General features: G+C 37.9%; 1 protein-coding gene and 1 long non-coding RNA gene across 2 annotated transcripts in view; one reads left to right on the forward strand and one right to left on the reverse strand.

Annotated features, from left to right (window-relative positions):
- The window catches only part of PALMD (palmdelphin), a 53,271-nt gene extending 44,959 nt beyond the window's left edge, over nucleotides 1-8,312 (reverse strand). The window contains exon 1 of the mRNA XM_022584255.3: nucleotides 7,996-8,312. Within this exon, the coding sequence (XP_022439963.1) occupies nucleotides 7,996-8,040 (45 nt within the window). The 5' untranslated portion in view covers nucleotides 8,041-8,312. The remainder of the gene's footprint in view (nucleotides 1-7,995) is intronic.
- The window catches only part of LOC149750700 (uncharacterized), a 52,946-nt gene that overhangs the window by 17,348 nt on the left and 14,520 nt on the right, over nucleotides 1-21,078 (forward strand). The window contains exon 2 of the long non-coding RNA XR_016394699.1: nucleotides 1-21,078. This exon is cut by the window's left edge and continues 15,371 nt beyond it; it is cut by the window's right edge and continues 14,520 nt beyond it. This is a non-coding gene — a long non-coding RNA (uncharacterized LOC149750700).

Raw genomic sequence — 21,078 nt, forward strand, 5'->3', positions numbered from 1 at the left:
GGTGAGGTTTATGGTTTTGAAGTTTACTAGAATTTATTGTGATGTTATGAGCAGAGACTCTGCCATTTTCTACTATTTAACTAATCCCTTAGCTTTCCTTGGTCTTAGGTTTTTCACCTATAAAATGGGGATGGCAACATCTGCTTTTGAAAATACTCATACGACTGTTTGGACAAATGAGATAATGAATATGAAAGTTTTTGTTTTTATTTTTAAAGTCTAAATGCTATGCAAGAATAGGTTATTATTATTTTTTAAATTGAAGTATAATTTACAATGTGTTCGTTTCAAGTGTACAGCAAAGTGATTCAGTTATATATATATATATATATATATATTCTTTTTCAGATTCTTTTCCATTATAGGTTATTACAAGATACTGAGGATAGTTCCCTGTGCTACACAGTAGGTCCTTGTTGGTTATCTATTTTATATATAGTAATGTGTATATGTTAACCCCAAACTGTTATTATTTTTTCCATCTTTTTTAAAAAAATTGAAGTACAGTTGATTTATAATATTGTGTTAATTTCTGCTGTACAGCAAAGTGATTCAGCTTATATATATATATATATTCTTTTTCATATTCTTTTCCATTATGGTTTATCTCAGGATGTTGAATATAGTTCCCTGTGCTATACAGTAGGACCTTGTTGTTTATCCATTCTATATGTAATAGTTTGCATCTACTAACCCCAAACTCCTAAAACTATAATTCAAAGAGATACATGCACCCCTATGTTCATAGCAGCACTATTCACAATAGCCAAAACATGGAAACAGCCTAAACGTCCATCAATAGATGAAAGGATAAAGAAGATGTGGTACATATATACCTCGGAGTATTACTCAGCCATAAAAAGGAATGAAATAATGCCATTTGCAGCAGCATGGATGGACCTAGATATTACCATACTAAGTGAAGTAAGTCAGAAAGAGAAAGACAAATACCATAGGATATCACTTATTTGTGGAATCTAAAATGTGACACAAATGAACTTATTTACAAAACAGAAACAGACTCATGGACATAGAGAACAGACTTATGGTTACCAAGGGAGAGGGGGATGGGGGAGGGATGGACTGGGAGTTTGGTGTTATTATTATTTTTAATTGCAGAATTCTTGTGCTTAGGATATGTCTTTATATCTATATTTGTTAGCATAGATTGATTTTGAGTAGCTCTTGTAGCTCCTTTTAACATGTTGTATCACCCCATATCAATCATTGATGCAGTTACACATTGAAAACTTGATGCTTAAGACAGAAGCCAGAGGTTCAGAAAATAACCTGGCTCCATGTCTGAAATGGTTAGAGTGAATCCAGTCACTGGGGTTTTACATAAAAGCCGTAAGGTCAGATCTCACTCAAACTGCTCCTATGGTGTTTTAGAAAAATAGACATGTCACAGGGTTCCTGGTGAGGAAACTTCTTGAGCTCCCCGGAATGACACCACTGCCATTTAAATAAATTAAAAATTAAAATATTCTTATTTTATTTCAAGAGAAGCTAGGTAGTTTGAGACTTTAGATTAGGAAGTGGAACCTCTGTTTTGGTTTTAGCCTGAACTATGCTGTATTTGTTTAGACTCTTGTTAGACTTACTCTCTGGTTTGTTTTAATCACAGTTTTCTATAAAAGAAGCTTTTCCTTTTTACCATCTAGTAATGTTGAGAAAGTTCATGGGGATCCTTGTCAGTAGAGGGCTTTGCAAAGTAGCATTATCGCTCTGTAGCACACTGGAAAAACCACCCCTGGTTATCAAAAGGCAGTTTCCTTAATAAGCTATCAAAATTATTATACCTCATCACATGGTCTCCTTTGTGGGTGGGCTATTATGTTTGGCAAAGAAATGTGGCATAGTACTTTTGTTTGAAGAAACCTTTCCCTCTCTGGAAGAAACATGTAATCTCAGTATAGCACTGTGGAAAATTGTGCGGAGGCTTTATTGTTTGAATATAGTGGCACAGGACATCTTTACTTAGGAGATTCCTATATCTCCACATACCATCTTTATGTGAATGTCTTGGGATGCTCATGACAAATTGGGAACTCTTCCTGTAACTTTGTCTTAACCGCGAGGTACAGTGGAACAATGGTTCACTATGCTTCCTTTTAGTCATTATTACTTTAAGGAGTCCTTAGAGCTCTAAATAACACAGCGATCCAAACACATGTTAAGGTCTAACTTCTGTCAAGATCCAGGCTGGCTTGCACTTGTTTTCATGCTCTCATTTGTACAGGAAGAATGAACAGGGAAAAAAAATGTACCTGGCCAGCAGCCTGGGCTTCTTGGACATGTGACCTGTGAAGTCATACATGAGGGCACCATGCTCAGAAGGGCCCAGTGTTTAGTCTGAATGCTTTTAAACTTCTGCTGTTACCACCTTGAAATTCTGAACACTTTTTGAGCAGGGATCCCCACGTGTTCATCTTGTACAGGGCCTCACAAATTATGTAGCAGGTCCTGCTTTGAGGTCATTAACTACTTTATTAACTGTTAGAAGATTCCAGATATTGAAAAAAAAGAGAACTAGATGAGGTGGGGTGTCTAGTGAGAGGAAACGTGCTGAGGAAGTAACTATTAATAGAACCTGTGTGTATTTATGTTATTGTTTTAATAGTGGTCTTTTGTATTGGGTAGATTTCTGTTTTATGTAAAGAGCTTTCTACCTCCTACATTCCTATGTTTACAAGTCGAGAAAAAATTCCTTGGGAGTGGAACAAAATAGGGAGTGGATCCGGGGAAATGTGAGAGCTCTTGATAATTCTGCGTCATGAGCATATTTGGCCTGCAAATCTGTTGCTCAGATTCCAGCATCAGGCCTTTAAGTGGCTCATTACCAAAAGGAGTCAGTCCTAGGCAGGTGCTTGTCCTTGTGATTATTGCTGTTGTCTAACTTTTGACCAAGCTCACCTCCTTCATCTATGATCAAATGTCACCCTCTCCATGAGGCCCATCCTGACCATGCTACTGCAAATTGCAACCCATCCCATACCACTCCTGACACTCCTGATTCCCTTTTCTTCACTTATTTTACTGTGAATACATGAGGTTTGGCACAGAGTAAGTGCTCAATAACCATAAATTGAATAAAGGGAATGAGAGAATGAGTGGATAACATGCATTTCTAACATTAAAGGTTAAGCTTTGAAAAGAGTAAAAATATCAGCTTTATTCTTACCCCCTTTCTCCTCAGCTGGTTTGTTCTCTGTACATTGCTTCTAGTTCTCAGAATTCTTCTGAGCTCAACCCCCTCACCCCAAACAGTACTATTTTTGTGAATCTATGATCTCTAGCCAGTTTAAGATCTAGGAGTTTTCCAGTCTGAGTCTCCCCATGGTATTTAGTAACAGTATTTTCTAATGCCACCATCGGAGTGGAGACAAGAAAACGTGTTCCTTGTTGGAGGAGGATGTGAGCAGTATAGGATATTACTGGTCATAAGGGGATCTTGCTATTTCTGAGGGAAATTTACCTGCACCTTTTCATCATTCTTTGGTGTGGACCCTGTTTACTTCCAGAGAGGAACCCTATAGGAATAACTCCTTCAGTCCTTCATCTCACTCTTCCTGAGAACGCTGGAGACATTGGTATTATCAGTTCCAGTGACATTCAAAGCACATTTCCAATCACCTACTTCAGTAGCTCTCCTTTTGTATCAAAATCCGCTATTTGTTAAAACACTATGTACTAACTTAAGCCTCAAGAGACCTTTTAATCAATGTAATATTTAATTAGTTTGAAGTACCCGGTTTTCCACTTAGAGTTGAAAACTAAACTCTTTGGCTAAGATATACGTTGACCATTAATTTAGTAAGTGAAGAGTTGGTACAGGTGTACCTCATTTTATTGTGCTTCACTTTTATTTCGCTCCATAGATACTGCTTTTTTCTCTTTTTTTACAGTTTGAAGGTTTGTGACAACGGGCGCAAGGTTTGTGACAACGGGAGCAAGTCTATTGGCGCCGTTTTTTCAACAGCATTTGATCACTTTTACATTTTGCTGATTGTTGCAATACTTCAAACTTTTTCATTATTATTATATTTGTTATGGTGATCTGTGATCAGGGATCTTTTTGTTTGGCTTTTTTCATTGTGAGCAGTCTTTTTTTTAAATTGAAGTATCGTTGACTTACAATATTATATTAGTTTCAGGTGTACAACCTAGCAATTCAATATTTTTATAGATTGCACTCCATACAAATTTATTATAAATACTGACTGTATTCCCTGTGCTGTACATTACCTCCTTGTAACTTATTTATTTTATACCTAATAGTTTGTACCTTTAATCTCCTTTGCCTATTTTGCCCCTCACCTCTCCCCCTACTCTGGTAACCACTAGTTTTTCCTCTGTGTCTGTGAGTCTGCTTCTGTTTTGTGATAATTGTTTATTTGTTTTATTTTTTAGATTTCACATATAAGTGAAAACATACAGTATTTCTTTGTCTGTGATCAGTGATCTTTGATGTTACTATGGCAAAAAGATTACAACTCGCTGAAGACTCATGATGGTTAGCATTTTTTAGCAATAAAGTCTTTTTTAATTAACGTGTATACGTTATTTTTTAGACATAATACTACTGTATTATGTTATGCAATAGTATTACGCAGTCCAAACATAAGTTTTATCTCTACTGGGAAACTAAAAAATTTGTGTGACTCACTTTTTTATGATATTTGCTTTATTGCAGTGGTCTAGAACCAAACCTGCAGTATCTCCAAGGTATGCCTGTACATGGATAAAGTAATGAAGGAGAAACATGAGAGTAAGCGTACAAAATATAACCCATATTTGGTATACCCAAATGAGGTGCCTTCTTTTAAACAATCATTTCTGTGTACTTTCATAATTTTGTCTTTATTCTCTTTAAGTCTTTCTTTCTTTTTTTTTTTTTTTTGGCCTCGCCCTGTGGCTTACGGGATCTTAGTTGCCCAACCCAATCCACCCCCTCGGCAGTGAAAACGCAGAGTCCTCACCACTGCACCGCCAGGGAATTCCCCCTCTTAAAGTCTTTGAGAAGGACTTCTGACTAATCTAAAATTCAACTTACTGATATGAGAAATGAATGTCACCATCACAGTAATTTTGTTTTCAGTTTGAGAGCCTGGTGTCACATTCCATCTACTTACTACGCTTAATCTGATTTTTTAAAAAGAGGAACAATAAGACTGGCACTTGAGTCTGTCAAGTTATAGGCATATACATTTGTTTTTTAAATTCCTTGCAGTGGAAATAATGACTTTTTGGACGCTCAAAATCATGTGGAATAAATATAACAGTGAAGATTATTTCATTACACAGCCAGAATTGGAGGGATAACTTTTAGTATAATAATCAAATAGATCTTTCTTAGACTGTCAAAAGTTTTTTATTTTTTCTAACAAAGTGCCTATGAGTTGCTGTGTTGGGTTACATTGGGCAATTGTCTTATGATTTTGATTTTGTCTTATGATTTTATAAAGTATATAAAAATAATTTCAGTGTAGGGAAGTAAGAGGAAAACAGTTAAAATTAGGATATTGTCTCTGAGTTTTAGTCTAGGTCAGAGATTTTGAAGATTTTAAGTACTTCCAAAAGTGAAACAATCCCTGCAAACTCTCTGGACACTGTGTGTTTTCATTTCCCCAGGGGGAAGGGCAATAGCTGAGGTGGCTTCCTGCATAAGGCAAGGGTGGAGAAAGCTGGCATTTCCCAGGGTGTCCAGGGGAGATGAGTGGATGTGTTGTTTCCATGGACACACCACTGCTCCATTTTTTCCTTTTAGGTGGTGACCATTGTGACTGGACTTAGTCTGGTGAGGTGTACACTATTGGAGATTTGCTAGACCAAGGCAAGGGTGGAGAAAGCTGGCATTTCCCAGGGTGTCCAGGGGAGATGAGTGGATATGTTGTTTCCATGGACACACCACTGCTCCATTTTTTCCTTTTAGGTGGTGACCATTGTGACTGGACTTAGTCTGGTGAGGTGTACACTATTGAAGATTTGCTCCCACAAACTCTTCTCAATTTTTTCTCTACAATCTTTATACAAGTATCTTACTTCCAAAATAGAATTACTTTGTGATTTTACTTTGGAGATTTGCTTAATTCTTTCTAATGGGATATGGTTAAGCTAATGAAATATTCCAAAAAGTAGTTGTTATTTTATTTTATTTTTTAAATGATCATAAAAACACACACCAGTATATTCAAGAGCCTATTTATTGTCTTGTCTGCTTGTAAGGCATTTAGGCCCTTATGACTTTTGTTCTAGTTCTATTTGCATTTGGAACCCTCAGTGAAAATTCCTAGTTTTCCTGAATAACTGTGTGCAGTCATACCTTTAGAACACATGCGCTTTAGTACGAGTTGTAAGGTGCACTGGGTGTAAAAAGGGTGGAAGCAAGGGTGGGCTGTGATTCAAAAAGGAAAATGTGGAACAAGGGGCTACTTGTGGATTTCATTGGATACATGATTTAATTTAGTTAATTAGGAGATAGAAGCATCAGGAAAAGCAGAGCTTGTGCCCACACAAGTCACACAGTCTAATACAGTAACCTTTAGACAACAGCTGTAACCTAAAAGGCCCACGCCAAAAACAACAGAGCAGGGCCCAGTTCCTGTCCCTTAAAGCGGGACAGCTGAAATGGTGGCTGAGTTTAACAACAAAAAAGAACAAAGCAAAACAAACAATAATCCAAACCAAGGTTTTCTGAAAGGAAAATGTACTAATTAGAAGTTGGACACTTCGAGAACACTGTCTTATGGAAAAGTGCCAATTTTATCTGTGGATTTTTGGTTCCTAACCATTGGCTGAGAAAATATTTCAAGTTATTGCATCTTTCTGGGTGGAACTGAAACATTGTATCCTTCTAATAAAAATTCTAAATTGGGCTTAGCATAGTAATAATTTATGCTGTGGGACTTTGAAGAGCAAAGAGTAATATCTTTCTACCCACCCTGATTTTGCATCAGTTTTCTTCCCACAAGGCGATGAAGAGTTATTTTTATAGATAGTAATGTCCAATATACATTGAAATTAATAAACCCGCATCTGTGATGTTATGCATCAGTTTTTAAAAAGCACTCCTGACGGTTAATTTCAGTGGCAGAATATGCTGAAAAAATTGGGATGTTGATTTCCAAAGTGGTTTTTCTTTAAAAAAATTATAAGTTGTAGCTAATGATAAATGATTGTGCCAGAGATTTCCAGGTTACTGCCAAATAGAGGATTTTGGAAAATTAAAAAAAAAAAAAAAAAGCTGGATCATTTAAGGAAAGTGATTCATTTCACACTTTGACTCTTTCCCAGAACAAACATAAAAAATGCACTATTCTCCTTCCCGGTATTAACGAAATATTTTCCAAATCCATTGCATTGCATGCATTGCATTCCTTTATCAGGATCTTATTCAGTTTGTGACTGTGCTGGAAATTGATATCTTAGAATTAATCTGATACATGCTTTTACCTACTTTTCTCTTGTTTAATGCTTAACTTAAGTACAACGACATTCATTTTAATTTTGTTAGGCTTTCTGGACACACTTCCACAACTACAAATAAAAAGTTTCAAGTCATTTGTTTTATTTCTTTTTCTCTCCTCCTTTTAAAAGATTTTAGCTTTTTGGTGAATTAATTGTTTAAAAAAGTTTCCAAGTTAGGGATCTGTTTTTTGATCTACTGTTTGTCGAATATAAATTTAAGGAAAATCTGCATTTCTTTTAAGGTACATAGAAGGTTAACCAAACTGCCTTAAAAGCTTCTGACTGCTATTTAAAACAGGCACAGTTTTTGTGGAAATCAAGAACATTTGCCCTGCACTCAGGTTCGGAAAACCAAGAGTTACAGAGGGTCACCAGGGTTAAGAGAGTGGCAGAGACCCGTCGTCCATGAAAGGTGACAGTTCTGTTTTTCCACTTACGGGGCTCAGCGGCCGGGGCAGCTAGCAACGCTTCTGTTGTTCGTATGAGCAACCTTCTCCATGAGTTATAACTGTATGCAAGACTTACTGTGATGGCCTGGAGTCTCTCCTTCACGAGCTCAGCTTCTTCCATTCTAGAAGTCAAGGACAGGCAGCCAGTGAGGGAAGTCCAAAACTACCATAAAGCAGGAGCCTCCTTGGGGAGAGGAGTGGAGGTGACAGAGAAGCAGGGAGAAATCCGCTTTGGCAGCGGTGGAGAAAAGCAGAAATCCCCGACTCGGCAGGAGCGTCTCTGAGCAGATGTACAGATCAGGCCAGACACATGTAATGAGGGTGTGCTGGGGAAGCAGACGCTGAGGCTGCTAGCACGGGCTGACTGACAAGTTTGAACGGCAGCCGTACAAGCCCTTTTCCTTCAGGAGCTGCCAGCTCTTTGTTGTAATGTGCACAGTTAGCAAGGCACATTTTCTTATTAACTGTTCCTTACCCAATTCATTCTTTCCTAGGAGTAGCGCTAGAAGCCCATGCACTGAGTGCTTAATCAGCCTCTGCTCTAGCCACACACAACCAAATCTCTGCATGTGTGGGTCTGTGTGTATTTGTACAAAGTTGTTTACCTGTACTGTCCTCCAGAGTTGCAAAGACAAAGGCTTACCTTGACTGGGTCAAGTCACTTGCTTGCCTTTCTTCCTTTAATTGCATTTAGATAAGAATACAAAATTCTAGAGTAACTTTAGAATTTAATATAGTGGTAAACTTACATCAGGCTGTCCTTGCCTTTCCCTTCCCCTCCTACTTCAGCAGCTTGTTTCAAATTTTGGAGTCTTTAGGTCATGGAGAAATTAAAGGCATTAACGTGACTCTGTTAAGAACTTGGTCCACCGGCTGTGTTCAGTGTGGTTTAAATGTCAAGTACCACCCTCCCTTATTTCTTGTCTTGGATTTCTATGGAATGCAGTTCTTTCTTGGATCCTATTCAGCAATGACACTCAGAAAGTTGCCCATCTTGACCTCACCAGTTATGCAAGAGAAAGGAATGAGACTTTGAAAGTGTGAGGAGACATTCTGTAACTCATGTAGTCCGACACCATGTGAGTATTCCCTGGCCCTTTAGAAAGAGGAAGTCAAGCCCAGCGAAACTCTTAGGTCAAAGCAGAGTCTGGGAAGCTTTATGACTGACTTTGTGTTCTTTCCCCTACCATTTCTTTAATTAAATTTTGATGTAATAAATCCTAATTACCATCTACCTCATTGTTACATGTTTAGATGCTATCAAGCACCTTCATATCAACATTCAGCTGAAGAGGTTAAAAGGGCACCCCAAACATTGAACAGATGTTCTTATTTCCTTTGCATTATTGATATCAGTAATAATAATGGCTAACATTTGTTCAGTACTCTCTATAGGCAAATGCTTTACGTTGGATTTATCTTACAAGGTGCTGGCGATATTAGCCCTATTTTAAAAATGAGGGAACTGAGGCTCAGAGAGGTCATTTGTCACACAGGTAATAAGTAGCAATGCCAGGATTGGAACCTGGACTTTCTAATAGCCATTCATCAGTTCTGCCCAGGAAACAGGGCAAGGTGAAACACAGGCTGAAGGTTACATCAGTTGTTATGAGAAAGAGTTGGGCCCTCAGCCTCCTCCTCCATCTAGCTCCCAGAACACTTAGAGCTGGTTATAAACCCCTTAGTTAGAACTCTGTGGGGATCTCCTCTGGGTGACCTTTGTGGCCCTACTGAGAAAAGATTTCCCCATATTGTCATTTAAAGTCACCCTACCATAGAACCTTAAGGTGAAACTCACCAGTTTCCACAGTCTGAAGTCATACATAAGTGTAGTTTGTCTTTACTCATACATCCTCAAGGGACATTTAGGGAGACTAGAGAATGGGAGAATTGACCAGGTGTGGGCCAAGCTTGATTGCTATTGGATGGATATTTAAGCTTAAAAGATCAAACCTTTAAAATTTTTGATTTTGTTTATCTGCAGATCCTGGCTGAAATTAAAGACAAGAGAGCGGTAGTGATAAATATCTCAGTCAGAATTGCATATTTGCTGCTCAGAACAGATGGCAGCCATCCAATTATTAGTCTGGATCTTTTCCTAAAACCAATTTACCTCTTAAATCTCATTTCTGTAATGGGAAAACCCAAGTGTTTTCTAGTGTAAGGGGAGGACTAGATTAAATAAGAGAATCAGGGAATTTAGGAGGGAGCAAAACTGTAATAACTGATTGGGATCATCATGTGTTTATTCATTTATTTAGCTGATAATACTAATAATTGCTAATTTTCAGCATTTGTTATCCATTTATTCTGCACATATTTGTTGAGCACCTATGATGTGTCAGGTACTGTGCTAGATGTTTGAAATACATGGATAAACAAAATTCCTGCTCTGCTGGAACTTATATTCTAGAAGGCAGTAAAAGATAAATATAATAAGCAAAATATAGGAGGTGAGAAGATGACTATGTTGGTCTGAGTCCTTTTGAAAAACAAATGCCAAGATGGATTAAATGTGTTTGATTTTATTAGGAGAATGACAGTATGAGAAAAAATGGGGAGGTAGGCAGCAAAGGCTGGAGCTGGGAAGGTCTGGGAGAGTGGTCAGACCATGGTGCATATTTGACCAGACTGAAGGCAAGAGGGAGGGAAAGTTGGGTGAAAACAGCCCAACCTGCAGTGCAGTGTAAGGAGGATCGGCAAGGCCATCAGAGAGTGCTGGAGCCAAAGTCAGCTACCAGAGAGGTCCTGTGTCTCCGAGGAATGAGCCTATTTTAGCATTCCTGCCAGACTCAATCAATGGCTGGGAGTAACCCCTGAGTGGCACGGTCTTGATGCAAATACGGGGATGGAGTTCAGAGTACAACAGCTGGGACCCCTGGTCGATTTTATTCTCATAGTTGGATGTCTGAGCGGCACATTCTCATGACAGCCACAGCGATAAATGCTGTGGAAAGAAAATAGAGCAAGGGAGGAGAATAAAGATCTCTAATGGGTGGCAAGTTGCAGTTTAGAATTGGGCTCTTAAGGTAGCCTGCATGAGAGAGGAGCATTTGAACAAGGCCTTGAAGGAGGGTTGGGACTTAGCCATGAGGATATCAGTGGGAAGAGCTGATCAGGAAAAGCCTGTGCAAAGGGCCTTGGGTGGACTCTTATGTAGCATGTTTTAGGAGCAAGGCCAGTATGGTTAGACAGCTGGGACTGAAGGGAAGCATAACAGGAGATGTGATTGGAATTGTAACTAGTCTCGGTCCATGAATGGGTCTTGTTAGGCCATTGTAAGGACTTTGGCTTTTACTCTGTGTGCGGTAAGAAGCCAATGAGGTGTTCTGAGCAGAGAAGTAACATGACCTAGCATGTTTTGCAAGGATGGAAGTAGGGAGACTAGGCAGGATGCTACAGCAGTAATTCAGCTGAGAAATGATGGTAGCTTGAGCCAAAGTGGTACAATGAGGGTAGTGGGAACTGGGTAAACTGTGGATATATTTTAAAGTAGAACCCACAGTATTTCCTGAGATTGGATACAGGGTTTGAGAGAAAGAGAGGATTCATGATAACTCTAAGATGCTTGGACTGAGCAAATGGAAGTTGCCATCAATTGAGATGCAGAAGTTGTGAAATAATTTTTTTTTGAGGAAGAGGGTGAATACCAAGTGCTCAGTTTTGGACAAGTGGATTAGTTATCATGTGGAAATGTTGAATAGACAATTGGATATATGAGTTTGGAGTTCAGGAAAGACGGCTCATCTGGATTTATAAAATTTATTTTATCTCTGGTAATAAGTAGGATCACAAAATATCTAGAATTATGGTCCACAAAGCAGCATAATCTAGTGAACTAGTATTTATTCAATGTTAAATATATATTTATGACCAAATTCAGTCATTGTAAAATACACAGTTGAGCTCTATCTGCTCTCAATTATTTTATTAAAGTAATTTTACTAAATATTTTGTTGTTTGCCAACCAATGTAAATGAGGATGGCAAGAGTTAAAAGTTACAGTCCATTACCTTACCTTATATTAGGAGTTAAGAGACGTAAGAGCTTCTGAGACTGCGTTTTCTTAAAATGAATTTGCTTTCTGGTTGGAGAAGTAAGACATAGTCTTGAAACAATTAGAGGACAAAAGAATAGTAAACAAACTGTCACTGTATTCTGATAAAACGTAGTGCTAACTATTGCACTAACTGAGGCCAGGATAGTATAGCATGGTTAGTAATAGTGGTGTATGGCACAAAAAGTAAGTGCAAAATAAGTTGAAGAAGATAGAAATTAATGTGAGTTGCAGGAAAGCTACTACAGGGAGAAAGCAGAACTTAAAAGCAGAGAAGTCATTTCTAAGTGTCAGAGGGAGGGAAATACAATGTATTCAAAGACCAGAAAGGAAATTGTCCTTACCTGGGGCAGAGAGGAGAATTAGATAGAAACACTGATAGAAATATATATCCATACATAGAATTTGATGTTCAGGGAAAGTGAATTAGGGGAGTGGGAGAAGAAAGATCAAATTCATATTTCAGAAGAATAAAACTGTCAACTCTTTTCAGAACATATAGGAAGAGGGAAAGATTAGGTAGGAAGGTCTTTTAGGAAGGTAGGAAGTATGAAATATGAGTGCTTGTGGATAGAGCCTAAAAAATTGCCAGTGTTCTGTAAAAGGAAGGGTGCCCAGGCTTTTTTCTAAGCTCCGGAGGCCAAGGAGTAAATGAATAAGTAGGACAAAGTAAGTGGAGTAGTACTTAAGGTGCTAATACAAATATTTAAAAACCCAAGGATGATGGTGATGGGAATGATTTATAAGGGAGAAATCCAAAAGAAATTTCAGTAAGAGGGTTAAATTAGAAGCATGAGAATTTGATAGGTTCCAAATTATGGACAAAATAGAGCCTTAGATTAGAGATCTTGGATTGCAAACCACAGAGAAATAAAATCCAAATAAAATAATGGCAGGAAGAACATTGAAGGAAACCAAGGGTAGGAAGTAAATAATGTGAAAAGATTTTCTAGAGCATTTCTGAAGCCAGATCCCATTAAAAAAGTGGGTGCTCACTCTCTGACCCCTCTCTCTCTTGTTCTCTCTTTCTTCCCTTCTTTCTTTATGACTTCTCAGACTTCTGGAGGCCAGAAATGGTGTCTGCCTAAAGAGAGAGTTTCCTTCTCATAGTCAGTAGATGTTTAAACAATGTGTGAAGTATGGATAGATGAATGAACAAATGATCAGATCTCAGGGTACTTGGGCTCCCATGTAGTAGTGACACATCTTTACAATTTAATATCTAGTTCCATAATTGTATCCCTATGATCACCAAACTGTTCTTTGAAACCTCTATAATCCCTGAAAGAATCATTAAAAACATCCTGATTCTCAGATTTGTTATGTGATAACCAGTCTGTCTCTATTCTTGTTGCCCTTGACTCTTACTTTCACATCCTTTCCTTCTCTAGTATGGGATGGTATTTAATTGCTATAAGCAAGTAACAGACAGGTATGTAAATTGGGTGATCACATAAATTCCAGGAGATTACTGATACTGGTTTATATTATATTTATATTCCTGATACTGGTTTATATACTGGCTTATATAGCTGGGTTGACAATATGCCTATTTCTTTGTTGGGTAATTTGAGCTTTATGGTTTAGAGGCTAAATGGGGAAAATGCAATAGGCTTCAAGACCATCTATGGTGCATGTGCTCATCTTACTTGAACTGTTCATGGCACTGGGCAGAGTTGATTCCTCTTTCCTTCTTTCTTCACTTGGCCGCCATGATATGCACTCTTGATTTTATTCCCACCTCACTAGTTTCTCTTTCTTAGCCTTCTTTGCTGGTTCCTTCTCTTTTCCCCAACCTGAACACCAGGGTTCAGTTGTTGGTGCTCATTTCTTCTCTATTATTCTCTACTCACTCCCTAGAGATCTCATTTTATCTCATTCTAATGCCATTTATATGCCAAGACTGCATTTTTTTGTACCTACAGCTTAGACTCCCCTTCTGCCCTAGGATCTTAAGAACTCACTTACCCCAAATACCTGCATGGCTCATTCCCTCACCTTTTTTTTGGGTCTTTGCCAAGATGTCACCTTCTCAGTGAGGCCTCCCCTGACCACACTATAGAAAACCACAGACCTCTCTGATTCTAGCAATCCCCCTCACCTGGACCTATTTTTTGCCATAACCCTTATCATCTTCTACAATACTATATAATGCACTTTTTTTGTTTGTTGGTTGCTTGGATTATTGTCCTTCTTCTTTCACTATGGGGGCAACTTCCACATAGTGAAGCGTTTTGTCTGTATTTGGAAATCAATGCTTGAAAAGATTCAGTAACCTATCAAGGGGTTACATATCCAGTAAGCAATGAGACCAGGATTTTAAATCTGGGATTGTCTTGTCCCAAAGCTCCACCACAGTCCACTATATCATCCTACCTCTATTCTTCCTCAGTTGGAATGAGACACCATAGTACCAGGTTTAACGACATATATTATTACATGCCTAGAATAACACATTATGCATGAGGAGCCAACTTGGTCATTTTGGTAATTTGTGGAATTGATTTTTTAAGACTGCACACAGTCTATAACCGTTTTTCTTTAGGGATTTGTTTAAAAATGAGACTACAGCTTTTCTGTAAGTGAAGTATTTCAGAGGTATACCAGTATCAAAAAAAATTTACTAGCAGATATTTAAAGAGTGTATGTGGGTAAGCATGCTGCTTTCTCTTTGAACAGCTCATAGTTCTTTCAGGCTGAGTTTCCTAGGATTCAAACAACTGCTTAATTTAGTGGAAAAGAATATTTAACTAAACCAATTGTTGGACTTTTTGGAGATGAAGGAAGCAGCTGTTTTCTGAACTCAGCCTTAGTTATATAATAGCCTATCAAAAATAGCCACAGACAAAAAATTACCTATTAACAAATGAAACATACAGAGCAAAAAAATCCCCCCAAACACCCATCAAACGAAATGCAAGTGTTCCATAATTTATTTCTTTTCTCATGTGCACATAAAATGAGAAGTTAATATTTAACATATCTAGGATCTTATATTTTAGTTTCCTCTGACTCAGTTTACAAATGGACATGAAGATAATCAGCATTGTAAAAATGTTAGCATTGATGTCAACACCACCAGTGATAAGTCATCTTGAGAGGACATACCCTTGATATGATGTGATGGGAATGGCTCTTTACCTTTGTGATCTTCCTCACCAAAAGCTCTGAAAAACTTCAGAGTCTAAGGAGTCTACAATTATCATTCCAGCAAGATCAAGGACTATAGGTGCCTCAGCACAATGAATTCTCCTCTATCAAATCACCACTCACACATCAAAACCTAGTGGCTTTCATACCCGTGTATAGTGTGTACCATAGAGGGGATGAGAGGACCATCTAAGCTGAACTTTAAGTGTACTTTTTTGAGTCAGAGCATTTGGTGAGGACCGTTTGCCTTATGCATTTTCCTGCCTTTGTTAGCAGTGTAAGGAAGCTGCCCTTCCCTTGGCATTGTTTTCGGGTTTGGGTGTTTTCAAAAATGCTGCTCCACTGTGATACCTTCACTTGATGCTTTCGTTTTCAGTCAATTCAATATTTAAAATATTTGGATCAAGAATGTTCCTGAATTCAAAAGTATTTTGAATGGTGTCGACAAAATGTGATACTACACATACTCAACTGGATATTTATTTGTTTATTTATTTTTACATCTTTATTGGAGTATAATTGCTTTACAATCGTGTGTTAGTTTCTGCTTTATAACAAAGTGAATCAGTTATACATATACATATGTTCCCATATCTCTTCCTTCTTGCGTCTCCCTTCCTCCCACCCTCCCTATCCCACCCCTCCAGGCGGTCACAAAACACCGAGCTGATCTCCCTATGCTATGCGGCTGCTTCCCACTAGTGATCAACCTTACGTTTGGTAGTGTATATATGTCCATGTCTCTCTCTCACTTTGTCACAGCTTACCCTTCCCCCTCCCCATATCCTCAAGTCCATTCTCCAGTAGGTCTGTGTCTTTATTCCTGTGTTACCCCTAGGTTCTTCATGACATTTTTTTCCCTTAAATTCCATATATATGCGTTAGCATACGGTATTTGTCTTTCTCTTTCTGAGTTACTTCACTCTGTATGACAGACTCTAGGTCTATCCACCTCATTACAAATAGCTCAATTTTGTTTCTTTTTATGGCTGAGTAATATTCCATTGTATATATGTGCCACATCTTCTTTATCCATTCATCCGATGATGGGCACTTAGGTTGTTTCCATCTCCGGGCTATTGTAAATAGAGCTGCAATGAACATTTTGGTACATGACTCTTTTTGAATTATGCTTTTCTCAGGGTATATGCCCAGTAGTGGGATTGCTGGGTCATATGGTAGTTCTATTTGTAGTTTTTTAAGGAAACTCCATACTACTCTCCACAGTGGCTGTATCAATTTACATTCCCACCAACAGTGCAAGAGGGTTCCCTTTTCTCCACACCCTCTCCAGCATTTATTGTTTCTAGATTTTTTGATGATGGCCATTCTGACTGGTGTGAGATGATATCTCATTGTAGTTTTGATTTGCATTTCTCTAATGATTAATGAAGTTGAGCATTCTTTCATGTGTTCATTGGCAGTCTGTATACCTTCTTTGGAGAAATGTCTATTTAGGTCTTCTGCCCATTTTTGGATTGGGTTGTTTGTTTTTTTGTTATTAAGCTGCATGAGCTGCTTATAAATTTTGGAGATTAATCCTTTGTCAGTTGCTTCATTTGCAAATATTTTCTCCCATTCTGAGGGTTGTCTTTTGGTCTTGTCTATCGTTTCCTTTGCTGTGCAAAAGCTTTGAAGTTTCATCAGGTCCCATTTGTTTATTTTTGTTTCTAATTCCATTTCTCTGGGAAGTGGGTCAGAAAGGATCTTGCTGTGATTTATGTCATAGAGTGTTCTGGCTATGTTTCCCTCTAAGAGTTTGATAGTTTCTGGCCTTACATTTAGGTCTTTAATCCATTTTGAGCTTATGTTTGTGTATGGTGTTAAGGAGTGATCTAATCTCATACTTTTACATGTACCTGTCCAGTTTTCCCAGCACCACTTATTGAAGAGGCTGTCCTTTCTCCACTGTACATTCCTGCCTCCTTTATCAAAGATAAGGTGACCATATGTGCGTGGGTTTATCTCTGGGCTTTCTATCCTGTTCCATTGATCTTTCTGTTTTTTGCCAGTGCCATACTGTCTTCATTACTGTAGCTTTCTAGTATAGTCTGAAGTCAGGGAGCCTGATTCCTCCAGCTCCATTTTTCTTTGTCAAGATTGCTTTGGCTATTCGGGGTCTTTTGTGTTTCCATACAAATTGTGAAATTTTTTATTATAGTTCTGTGAAAAATACCAGTGGTAGTTTGATAGGGATTGCAGTGAATCTGTAGATTGCTTTGGGTAGTAGAGTCGTTTTCACAATGTTGATTCTTCCAATCCAAGAACATGGTATATCTATCCATCTATGTGTATCATCTTTAATTTCTTTCATCAGTGTCTTATAATTTTCTGCATATAGGTCTTTTGTCTCCTTAAGTAGGTTTATTCCTAGGCATTTTATTCTTTTTGTTGCAATGGTAAATGGGAGTGTTTTCTTGATTTCATTTTCAGATTTTTCATCATTAGTGTATAGGAATGCCAGAGATTTCTGTGCATTAATTTTGTATCCTGCTACTTTTACAAATTCATTAATTAGCTCTAGTAGTTTTCTGGTAGCATCTTTAGGATTCTCTATGTATAGTATCATGTCATCTGCAAATATTGACAGCTTTACTTCTTCTTTTCTGATTTGGATTCCTTTTATTTCCTTTTCTTCTCTGATTGCTGTGGCTAAAACTTCCAAAACTATGTTGAATAAGAGTGGTGAGAGTGGGCAACCTTGTCTTGTTCCTGATCTTAGTGGAAATGCTTTCAGTTTTTCATCATTGAGGACGATGTTGGCTGTGGGTTTGTCATATATGGCTTTTATTATGTTGAGGAAAGTTCCTTCTATGCCTACTTTCTGCAGGGTTTTTTTTTATCATAAATGGGTGTTGAATTTTGTCCAAAGCTTTCTCTGCATCTATTGAGATGACCATATGGTTTTTCTCCTTCAATTTGTTAATATGGTTTATCACATTGATTGTTTTGCATATATTGAAGAATCCTTGCATTCCTGGAATAAACCCCACTTGATCATGGTGTATGATCCTTTTAATGTGCTGTTGGATTCTGTTTGCTAGTATTTTGTTGAGGATTTTTGCATCTATGTTCATCAGTGATATTGGCCTGTAGTTTTCTTTCTTTGTGACATCCTTGTCTGGTTTTGGTATCAAGGTGATGGTGGCTCGTAGAATGAGTTTGGGAGTGTTCCTCCCTCTGCTACATTTTGGAAGAGTTTGAGAAGGATAGGTGTTAGCTCTTCTCTAAATGTTTGATAGAATTCGCCTGTGAAACCATCTGGACCTGGGCTTTTGTTCGTTGGAAGATTTTTAATCACAGTTTCAATTTCAGTGCTTGTGATTTGTCTGTTCATATCTTCTATTTCATCCTGATTCAGTCTTGGCATGTTGTGCCTTTCTAAGAATTTGTCCATTTCTTCCAGGTTGTCCATTTTGTTGGCATAGAGTTGCTTGTAGTAATCTCTCATGATCTTTTGTATTTCTGCAGTGTCAGTCGTTACTTCTCCTTTTTCATTTTTAATTCTATTGATTTGAGTCTTCTCCCTTTTTTTCTTGATGAGTCTGGCTAATGGTTTATCAATTTTGTTTATCTTCTCAAAGAACCAGCTTTTAGTTTTATTGATCTTTGCTATCGTTTCCTTCATTTCTCTTTCATTTATTTCTGATCTGATTTTCATGATTTCTTTCCTTCTGCTAACTTTGGGGTGTTTTTGTTCTTCTCTAATTGCTTTAGGTGCAAGGTTAGGTTGTTTAGTCGAGATGTTTCCTGTTTCTTAAGGTAGGATTGTATTGCTATAAACTTCCCTCTTAGAACTGCTTTTGCTGCATCCCATAGATTTTGGGTCGTCGTGTCTCCATTGTCATTTGTTTCTAGGTAATTTTTTATTTTTCTTTGATTTCTTCAGTGATCACTTCGTAATTAAGTAGTGTATTGTTTAGCCTCCATGTGTTTGTATTTTTTACAGATCTTTTCCTGTAATTGATATCTAGTCTCATAGCGTTGTGGTCGGAAAAGATACTTGAAACAATTTCAATTTTCTTAAATTTACCAAGGCTTGACTTGTGACCCAAGATATGCTCTAACCTGGAGAATGTTCCATGAGCACTTGAGAAAAAAGTGTATTCTGTTGTTTTTGGGTGGAATGTCCTATAAATATCAATTAAGTCCATCTTGTTTAATGTATCATTTAAAGCTTGTGTTTCTTTATTTTCATTTTGGATGATCTGTCCATTGGTGGAAGTGGGGTGTTAAAGTCCCCTACTATGAATGTGTTACTGTCGATTTCCCCTTTTATGGCTGTTAGTATTTGCCTTATGTACTGAGGCGCTCCTATGTTGGGTGCATAAATATTTACAATTGTTATATCTTCTTCTTGGATCGATCCCTTGATCATTATGCAGTGTCCTTCTTTGTCTCTTCTAATAGTCTTTAAAGTCTATTTTGTTTGATATGAGAATTGCTACTCCAGCTTTCTTTTGGTTTCCATTTGCATGAAATATCTTTTTCCATCCGCTTACTTTCAGTCTGTATGTGTCTCTGGGTCTGAAGTGGGTCTCTTGTAGACAGCAAATATATGGGTCTTGTGTTTGTATCCATTCAGCCAATCTGTTTCTTTTGGTGCGAGCATTTAGTCCATTTACATTAAAGGTAATTATCGATATGTATGTTCCAATTCCCATTTTCTTAATTGTTTTGGGTTCGCTGTTGTAGGTCTTTCCCTTCTCTTGTGTTTCTTGCCTAGAGAAGTTCCTTTACAGTTGTTGTAAAGCTGGTTTGGTGATGCTGAACTCTTTCAGCTTTTGCTTGTCTGTAAATATTTTAATTTCTCCATCAAAGCTGAATGAGATCCTTGTTGGGTAGAGTAATGTTGGTTGCAGGTTTTTCTCCTTCATTACTTTAAATATGTCCTGCCAGTCCCTTCTGGCTTGCAGCGTTTCTGCTGAAAGATCAGCTATTAACCTTATGGGGATTCCCTTGTGTGTTATTTGTTGTTTTTCCCTTGCTGCTTTTAATATTTCTTTGTATTTAATTTTGACAGTTTGATTAATATGTGTCTTGGCATATTTCTCCTTGGATTTATCCTGTATGGGACTCTCTGTGCTTCCTGGAGTTGGTTAACTATTTCCTTTCCCGTATTAGGGAAGTTTTCAACTATAATCTCTTCAAATATTTTCTCAGTCCCTTTCTTTTTCTCTTCTTCTTCTGGAACCCCTATAATTCGAATGTTGGTGTGTTTAATGTTGTCCCAGAGGTCTCTGAGACTGTCCTCAGTTCTTTTCATTCTTTTTTCTTTATTCTGCTCTGCAGTAGTTATTTCCACTATTTTATCTTCTAGCTCACTTATCCGTTCTTCTGCCTCAGTTATTCTGCTATTGATCCCATCTAGAGTATTTTTCATTTCATTTATTGTGTTGTTCATCATTGTTTGTTTCATCTTTAGTTCTTCTAGGTCCCTGTTAAATGTTTCTTGCATTTTGTCCATTCTATTTCCAAGATTTTGGATCATGTTTACTATCATTATTCTGAATTCTTTTTCAGATAGACTGCCTATTTCTTCTTCATTCGTTAGGTCTGGTGGGTTTTTACTTGCTCCTTCATCTGCTGCGTATTGCTCTGTCTTCTCATTTTGCTTATCTTACTGTGTTTGGGGTCTCCTTTTTGCAGGCTGCAGGTTCGTAGTTCCCATTGTTTTTGGTGTCTGTCCACAGAGGCTCAGATTGGTTCAGTGTGTTGTGTAGGCTTCCTGGTGGAGGGGACTAGTGCCTGTGTTCTGGTGGATGAGGCTGAATCTTGTCTTTCTGGTGGGCAGGTCCACATCTGGTGGTGTGTTTTGGGGTTTCTGTGGACTTATTATGATTTTAGGCAGCCTCTCTGCTAATGGATGGGGCTGTGTTCCTGTCTTGCTATTTGTTTGGCATAGGGTGTTCAGCACTGTAGCTTAATGGTTTTTGAGTGAAACTGGGTCTT

The sequence above is a fragment of the Delphinapterus leucas genome, chromosome 1 (genome assembly GCF_059928025.1).
Source record: "Delphinapterus leucas isolate spDelLeu-1000000601 "Yukka" chromosome 1, BTC_Dleu_Yukka2, whole genome shotgun sequence".
NCBI lineage: Eukaryota > Metazoa > Chordata > Mammalia > Artiodactyla > Monodontidae > Delphinapterus > Delphinapterus leucas.